Source organism: Lolium rigidum, chromosome 6 (genome assembly GCF_022539505.1).
Source record: "Lolium rigidum isolate FL_2022 chromosome 6, APGP_CSIRO_Lrig_0.1, whole genome shotgun sequence".
Taxonomy (NCBI): Eukaryota; Viridiplantae; Streptophyta; class Magnoliopsida; order Poales; family Poaceae; genus Lolium; species Lolium rigidum.
The window spans coordinates 62,712,383-62,721,204 of record NC_061513.1 but is presented as its reverse complement, the minus strand read 5'-3'; the positions used below and the strand labels follow the sequence as shown (position 1 = coordinate 62,721,204).

The following is an 8,822-nucleotide window of genomic DNA, read 5'->3' as shown; positions in this document are numbered from 1 at the left end:
AAGACTTCGTCAAGCAAGCACAAGCAAGAAAGGCGTTCCATCTTGTTGCGGTCAAGATCGTCATCATCGAGCTCAAGTGGAATGCGCATGGTTAAGGTTTGCTCTTGGTAGGGTTTCTTTCTCATCGGTCTCATGGTGTAGTTGGAGACCGGTGTATAGTTTAGTTGCCGTACTATCAAGAGGGCTCTCGAGTGAGTAACTCGATCGTATCGTTCGGAGAGAGCTCAAACCTTTGCATCCTTACATCATCTTTCTTGGTTGATTATTTGGATATTATCCATGTGATGTTTTAGAGCTTGTGCTTACTCTCATGACAAGCTCTAGTTCATCGAAAACGGATTTTGCATAGATCGCTTGTCGCGTTTTCAAGTTTGGTGATTTTCTCGGTTTCTCATGTTGAGGTATTGCACCTCTAAAAATCATAGAAAATCACCCCCCACTGATTTCCATATTTCCATTTTTTGTTGGGTAGCTCTTGTCGTCCTCTTTCCAACAAAATTGGTTTCGTCTTAATCCGAGTTTCCAAACTCTAGATATTGTCTTTTGAAGTTTGTCTTCAATTTGATTTAAAGAAAAAAGGAAAAGGAGAGGAGGGGCAGCCGCCGGAGGCACGGGCGGTACCACCGGCCTCACCATGGCCGGAGCCTCCGGGCTCGGTACCGCCCGCGGTACCGCTAAGGCGCCGAGTGCCTCAGTAAAGCTCCAGGGCTATGGGGAGGTTCGGCGGTACCCCGGCCGGTACCATGGCCGGAGGCTCCGGCCTCCCCTCCCCGCCCGCAGCCTCGCCTCCCCGCTGCCTCCTGCCATCTCTGGCCGGTAGTACCGGCCACCAAGGGCCGGTACTACCGGTCCCCTTCTTCCCCGCGCGCAGCACTCCAACGGGCAGAAATTGGGGCATCCTTTTAAGCCCCCTCTCGCTCTTGTTTTATGGCTGCTTGCTCCTTCTTCTTCCTCCTCTCTTCTCAAGCTTTGCTCCACCATTGTTGTTCATACTTGAGCTTGAGATCTTTCTCCCCAACCAATGTTTCTTGCATCTTTTTGAGAGAAAGTTTGAGGGGATCTAGATCCACACTTTGACCAAACCAAATCACCTCTTTGTGAGTGAATCTTTGGGATCTAGATCTTGGAGAATTTTGTGTTCTCCTCTTTGTTCTTCCTCTCTTATTCCCCCAATAGCTTTTGTAGCTTTGTTGGAATTTGAGAGAGAAGGACTTGAGCATCTTTGTGGTGTTCTTGCCATTGCATTTGGTGCATCGGTTTGAGTTCTCCACGGTGATTCGTGGTGGTGAAAGCAAGAAGGTTGTTACTCTTGGGTTCTTGGAACCCTAGACGGATTCTAGATCTTTGTGGTGATTTGTTGGGAGCCTCCGATTAAGTTGTGGATGTGTGCCCCAACCTTTGTGTAAGGCCCGGTTTCCGCCTCGAAGGAAATCCCTTAGTGGAACCGTGACCTAGGCCTTTGTGGCGAGGGTCACCGGAGATTTAGGTGAGGCGCCTTCGTGGCGTTCGGTGTGTGGTGTGAGTACCGCATCTTGGGGTGAGGCCTTTGTGGCGTTGGTGTGCATCGAGCAACCACACCTCAAGGTGAGCCTCTTGTGGCGTTCGGGAGCACTAAGCAACCGCACCTCTCCACCGGAGATTAGCACTCGCAAGAGTGTGAACTCCGGGATAAATCATCGTCTCCCTGCGTGCCTCGGTTATCTCTATACCCGAGCTCTTTACTTATGCACTTTACCTTGTGATAGCCATCGTGCTTGAAGTTATATATATCTTGCTATCACATACTTGCTTGTATTGCTTAGCATAAGTTGTTGTTGCACATAAGTGAACCATTGCTTAGAATAAGTTGTTGGTGCACATAGGTGAACAATAGTATATAGGCTTTGGGCTTGACAAAGTAAACGCTAGTTTTATTCCGCATTTGTTAAGCCCATCTCGTAAAAGTTTTAAATCGCCTATTCACCCCCCCCTCTAGGCGACATCTGTGTCCTTTCAGTCGTAACCTTCTTGAAGGCATCACCGTCAGTCTCCGTCTACTCACTTGTGCTGCTCCGGGGGGAAACCCTAGATCTGGGTCTCCCGGATCAGCCACTCCATCTCCCATCCAGCCTCCAACCCGAAAACCCTCGTCGCTACCATGCCACTGAAGAGAAAGGCTCCGGCGAAGGCAGCGAAGGCGCCGACGAAGGCTCCGCCGAAGCCGCGCACCGTCGCGTCGAAGGAGAAGCCGGCGAACATGTCGTAGGAGGCGTGGGAGGACGAGAAACGCCACTGCTCCTTTGCGACGGCCGACCGCAGGAGGCGCCGCCTCGCAGCTCTTGAAGCCGCGAAAGCGGCGTCTACTGCGGAAGTGTGCCTCAGCTTGGGCGGCGGCCAGCCCGAAGGGAGCCAGCAGCCCGCCGGCCGCAACTTCTCGAGCTCACCGTCGTCGCCGGGGTACTACGCGGGGTACTATGCGGAGGGGCCGTCGCTCTCATAGATGAGGCTATCGCAGATGGACGCCAATGCACTGACAGCGACATGACCTTCGATCCCAACGCGTCATTCTCGCTAAATTCGGCGCCGAGGGGCAGCATCGCCTTTCGCTTGGGCGTGGACCTGAACTCGTCGCCTGACCTACGCTGCCCGGGAAGCACCTGACGGCTACGTGATAGACGGCACCGGCCTTCCCCACCACCTCTTCGCCGACGAGAGAAAGATCGCCCACCAGGTGTTCGGCAGCACGTTCGGCGTGTCCATGGGCGAGACAAGGTGAGTTTCCTTACTTTTTATGTGTTATGTTCATCGTAGACACCGCCGGCCACTCAAAGTAGGCAACTTGTTGCGTAGATTGCCGCTGGGGATGAGATCCTCACCGGTTTCATACGCGGCCATGCCTACAAACCCCTCGTCGACGAGTATGAAGAAAGTACGAAGGTGAGGAGGAGGTCCAGGAGGAGCTGATCGACGCCAACACCAGCGTGACCATGACGACGACGACGACGCGCAGACAGGCCGACGGCACTCGTGGTCCGAGGTGGAGGTCTTTGGAGGATGAATGTCTCATCGACGCGTGGAAGCAAGTGAGCTTTTGCCCCATCACCGGCGCCAACTAATCCGGAGGCAAGTACTACAAGTGCATCCTCGATTCATTCAACGAGAAGAAGAACTATGGTGAGTACGCCACCATCAACATGATCCGGAATGAGGGCGTCCTCCTCCACCGTTGGAACATCATCAAGGCGGCGTGTAGCAAGTTCCATGGCTACTATGAGATGATTAAGGGCCGAAAGGAGAGCAGCAAGACGATGGTGGATTGGGTATGATCTACGTCCATTTGGTTATGTCTATTTCATAATGCATCATAGTGTATCTATTTGATGATCCATCTTGTTCTATATCTTGTTATTGCATCATGTATTGTTACATGCTCGATGCCCTCGCGATGTACAAGTACAAACACACAGACAAAGATTTTCCCTTCATGCATTGCTTCAACAAGCTAAAGGGTTGCAAGAAATGGGACGACATCCGCCACACTCTAAACAAGGACGGGGGAGATTGTCCGGTCGATCCAGCCGGCGTCTCCACCGGGCGCCCCATTGGCAACAAGAAGGCCAAGGCCGAGAGGAATGCGGCGCCGGTATTGGCCGCCATATGGATGCCTCTCTCGAGGAGATGATATCCTCCTTCTCAATGGAGAACAAGAAGCAGCGGATAGGGCCGCCGTCGTGTGGAAGCAATCCTCGACAAGCAAGACATGAAGATCGAGTTGGAGAGGGAGAAGGTGGAGGCGGCGAAGATGGAAGCTCACGCCGCTGCCATGAAGGCCACCAACGAAGCGACGCAGCTTTCATTGGCCAAGATGTCTCAAAAATCCAAGATCTTGATGACCGACATGGAGAAGATGGACCCGTTGGCGAGGGCGTGGCATGAGATGTACCGCGAGCGCATCAGCCAAGAGGTACTGGTGGCGCGATCTGCGTTGGCGTCTACACCGGCACCCTCGACGTTCATATCTCCGCCAGCACCGTCGACGTTCATGCCTCCCCCGGCGACCGTAGATCCTGTTGCAGCGACGGAGCTGCAGCCGGGCTCGCCGAGGATGAGGAAATCGTCGAGGTTGAGCTGCCCATGACCCCGTTCATCAGATCATTTGGCCTGGAAGCCGAAGTTGTTTTTGTAGCCGGACTAGACGGTGATCCAGTTGCCTTATGTTGGCCCAAACTTCATATTCGAAAACCTATTCGAATTTGGTGACCGTGTGTTGTCCCACACTTTAAATTCGAAAACTTATTTGAATTTCCATGCTTTTTTGAGTTTTTAATTCAAGTCATCTATCAGACTGTCGTATGAGGCTCTAGTGTGGGAGCAGCTCCCCAAATGGAGTATGTTGTGCCGGTGCCCCCCTTCCCCCCCCCCCCCACCCCACCCCATACGATAGTGCCGGCGGTCAGCGTCCCTGCCGGCGACTATTTGAGGCGCGCCGGTGAAGATGCTCTTAGTCAATATTTGGCGTGTTTGACATCCTTCGTGTTAGATTTCCCTTGCTACGAAATCGGAGTTGTTGTCACGTTATTTGAGCGAATGAGCAGTCTTGTCGTGAAAACTTTTTTGGCACATATCTTGCATATCTTCTCTTCGAAGCTCCGCATTGGAATCGGAGTTGTCAGTCTTTTGTGCGAAGGGTTAACTGTTTGGTATGGGCCGACATGGCCTTCACAGGGCCTCTACAGCCAGGATATCTTTGACGGTCATTGTTTGGTGAAGTCGGGGTCCGAACCGGAGCTCCCAGTCTTATGTGCAAATCGGTGAAGTTGGAGTGTTGACAATGACACCGTTGAGCAAACTCAACGAGGACCCACGTTTCGGTGGTGTGTGTGCCCTCGAGGCGGTCGTGTTCTATGACGGCCGGCGAGGGTGTTTGTGACGGGGTTTTTCGCTAATAAATACTAGCAATTATTTTCTTGTTAGTTAATGAGATGAGACAAATATTTTGTCTCCATTTCAATAAAACTCTTTAAAAGGAAAAACGGGACCAAAACGCCCACCTGAAGTAACAACACACTGTTTTTTTAATGTGAAACAACACACTATGGAGAACAAAGTAAAAAAAAAACTCACCATGGAGAATATCGTGCAAAGACCCCCTGGATGTGTACTCGTAAGCAAGAACACAGTTGCCTCCTTCATCACAGTATCCGAGAAGTTGAGTAACGTTCGTATGTTTGAATCTTGAGACCACCGGAACCTGCGGCTGAAGGGCGCTAGTTAGAAGGCAAGCCGTGTTGTGCCGATTGTAATTAAGAAATTTAACTGGAATGGTGAAAAAGGATGGGCACGCATAGACCTCCAAAATATATTCTTTAGAATCAAGCATCTTGATTGCGGATCTATGTCCGTCTTTCAGCACTCCGAAGAACACTTTACTCGATGAGCCCTCTCCTACTAGAGCACGATTGCTAAAATTATTGGTTATTTCCTTCAGTTCGTCCATGGAAATTGTCGAAACCACAGGTGGTAGAGTTTTGTCTGCCTTTACACTTCTCGCAAGATCAGAGTTGGTACCTGCATTAGCGGAAACGAAATAAAAATCAAATATGAGTAGCTGCCAAGAAAAATTCGATTACTAGTTGTGCTATTTAGCACAATAAATATTTATCTACGACTTCCTGTAGTGACAAATCTGAATCAAATTGTGCTCTATGTGGTTGACCCTGTGGGCGTGAACCAACAGTAAGATACCTTGTAGCACAAGAGAAATGAGAATCACAAAACACGTTTATGGCATGCAAGATTGTCCCAGTATTACTTTATTAATATTCTGAAATAATAATTGTGCAATTTCATTTAATCGTGTGCAATTTTAACTTTTATTGAATAGTTCATTGTAAGTGAAATTAAATTATCACTGTAGCGCTATTTCAAGGAAGAGGGCAGCAATTTTTCTGGTCGATTGGGCTGCACGAGAGTGAGCCAGGTTCTGTGGGATCCATGGTTCGAGCACAGAATAACTAATGTTGTGCTCAGAAACAAAACAGAGGAACTATTATAATTTCGATGACAACAATTGAGATAGACTTAACATTAACGGAAGAAGAGAGGAACCATATAACTTCCATGCCAATCGGAGAGGACACCACAAATACTTTATTACCTGTAGAGTTTCTGCCCTTGCGCTGATGGAAAGCTTTTCTAACTGTTCTAAGTCTGTCAGCTACTTCAACCATTTCTGGGCGACTTTTTTCCTCCAGTTTCAAGCATTCAGCTGCTAGTTTTGCCATATCATCAAGCAATTTTATGTTCTTTCTATCATTTGCAATTTCTACATCAAACATTTGTCTCACCTTTTTCCCTTTCCTCAGGGCTTCAGCAAAACTTCGAGATAAGATAAAATTCCCATCGACAGCTTTCTTTCGCGTGATGATTTCCAGTAAAACAACTCCAAAACTGTATACATCACTCTTTGGAGTTAGGATCCCACTCTGACAGAACAAAGGGTCCACGTAACCAATGCAACCAATGACAGATCTCGTATGCTGGATCTCTTCAGCAGCAAGCAATCTTGCTATCCCAAAATCCGATATCTTTGGCCGAAAATTCTCGTCCAGAAGTATATTAGCAGGCTTGATGTCGCCATGAAGAACAGGACTATACATCGAATGCATGCATGATAATACTTCGGCGGACTCAATAGCGATGTCCAAACGTTTGTCCAAAGGGAAGGGGACAGGACCATTAGCATTGTTGCAGTGAAGGATCTTCTCGAGGTTGCCATTGCATACAAACTCCATAACAATCATAAGCGCATTTTCCTCCGTGCAGCAACCTAAGAGTCTGACAACATTCTTGTGATTTATCTGGGAATGCACTATCACTTCTTTGGTGAATTCTTCTTTCTTGGTTCCATTTTTGTATCTCTTCACTGCGACTGGACGATGGTAATCTAGTTTTCCTTTGTAAACCTTGCCAAAACCCCCTTCTCCCAGGACGGTGCAATACCCATCGGTGATGTCTTCTATCTCTTTTTGAGTGAAAGATCTTAGATCATAGTTGTTATCCACTCTTTCGAGCACCACATTTCCATTAGCATGAAGGAAATCCCAAACTTTGTTCCCTTGGTAATCCATATGCAAACTGCAAACCAAGATCAAATTCGTAAAACAAGGAGAGGTGTGCCTTGCCTGCGTCAGAATGTAACTAATATCAGCGTGCTTGCTAGAAACCAACAGTTATGTTTTGTGAGGGGAAATGTTATCTCTAGACAACTTTGATTGCGAGTATTTTTATTTTGGATAAGAGGAGGTTAATTGGTGTTCATACACAAAATGTTGATATCAAAGACGACTTATGCTCCTGGATGCATATCCTTGCAATTAGGATATCGTAGAACCTGATGCAAAAATACAAAAGGTTAGCATTACCAGAAAATATGAGGAGCTGCCCCTGTCCTGAAGTGTCTCCTAGTCCTAGGAGAAGCTGATCATTTGGGTGTCTTGTACTTTTCATCCCCAAACATATCCTTGGAATGATCCTGAAGCTAAAATTCCTCGAAGCATACTTATTATTCTAGTCTAAGGCAAGAGCCATTCTAAATATCTCCGGAAAATTTCGGGCAGCACCATGGTGAAAAATAGTGATGGAGAACAAAGAAACACAATCCCATAACTTAATAGGTCATGATGATGGGTCAAGCAATGGGTACCTGTTCCTCGGTAGTAGGAGTGATTCTTGACGCCTGCGGTGGAGCTAACTTGCTGATCTGAGAGGTTCTTCAGCAGCAACCCTCACTCATTTGTTCAACTTCAGGACTAGATTCAGAAGCATCTCAAAGTCAATGGGAAGTATCACAGTGGGGTGCTGGGTGTCTGGTGTTTGGGTGGGGAGGGGGGACCGCCTCACGCCCTCACCTACCCAACAGGCATGAATAGTTTAATTTTACCAACTATCTCGATCCCTACAACGCCTCTTCGATCTGAGGAGCAAGGAGCATTGAAGTAGAAAGCGTCCGGTTTTTCTGGCGGAAAAAAAGCACCCCACTTCGAAAGAGGAAGATCGAGCGGGGAGAAAGGGCTTGAATAGTAGCTTTCAACTTTGGGTTTCAGAACTCGATTTTGGAAATTCTACTCAATCTGCAAGATGGAAAGATCGTAAGCGATGATCGGCGACGCACCTGGTGGCAGACCATTGGGCGATGCGCGTACAGCGCAGCCTAGTTAAATAGGGTTTGCGCTTGCAGTGCCGTGTCGCATGCGTCGTTTGAATCGCCGGCGGTGAGTGCACGCCCGCCATGCCGAGCCAAGCTGGTGGCGGCGCGCTATTGGCCCATGGCCCGTGGGCGGTTGGTCAAGGACACACGCACGCGGTTAGTTTGTTTTCTTTTCTGGAGGAACTTGAGAACCTTGGGCATCGACTCATGAGAGGAGCGAGCATATACGGCGGCCCTATAACTTTTGGACACTAAAATTATCTTTTTTGGTTCGTCAGACCGCACCTCCAACATCGAAATAGACATGTCTTCTTCTTTTTGTTGGTGTTGGTCAGATTGAACGAAAGAGGTCACAAACGTTGAATATAGTGCTAATAAATTACCACTAATTAGGGCGTACGCATCCTTCTTCTTCGGCTACTACGGTTTCTTCACCGCCTGCCCCACCAGCGACCGCTTCACCTATGATGGACTCGGCGCTAGGTTCTTCGGAGCCCGATGAGGATGCTCCTGTCACGCGGGTGGAGGCGACTACAGCGGCTGCTGTGTCCGCGCGCATGGCGGAGGCTACGGCAGTTTCTGTTGTCGGCACAGGGGAGGTGGCTGCAGCCGTAGCTTCTGCTGCGCGGGAGAA

The 8,822-nt window shown here is 48.7% G+C and overlaps 1 protein-coding gene across 1 annotated transcript in view; it reads right to left on the bottom strand.

Moving 5' to 3' along the window:
- LOC124662701 (putative metallophosphoesterase At3g03305) overlaps positions 1–2,576 on the bottom strand; it is a 7,437-nt gene extending 4,861 nt beyond the window's left edge. The window contains exons 1-2 of the mRNA XM_047200508.1: positions 2,526–2,576; positions 2,117–2,439 (exon numbers count right to left, since the gene is read on the bottom strand). Coding sequence (XP_047056464.1) covers positions 2,117–2,439; positions 2,526–2,576 — 374 coding nt within the window. The remainder of the gene's footprint in view (positions 1–2,116; positions 2,440–2,525) is intronic.
- Between the last annotated feature and the right edge of the window lie 6,246 nt (positions 2,577–8,822).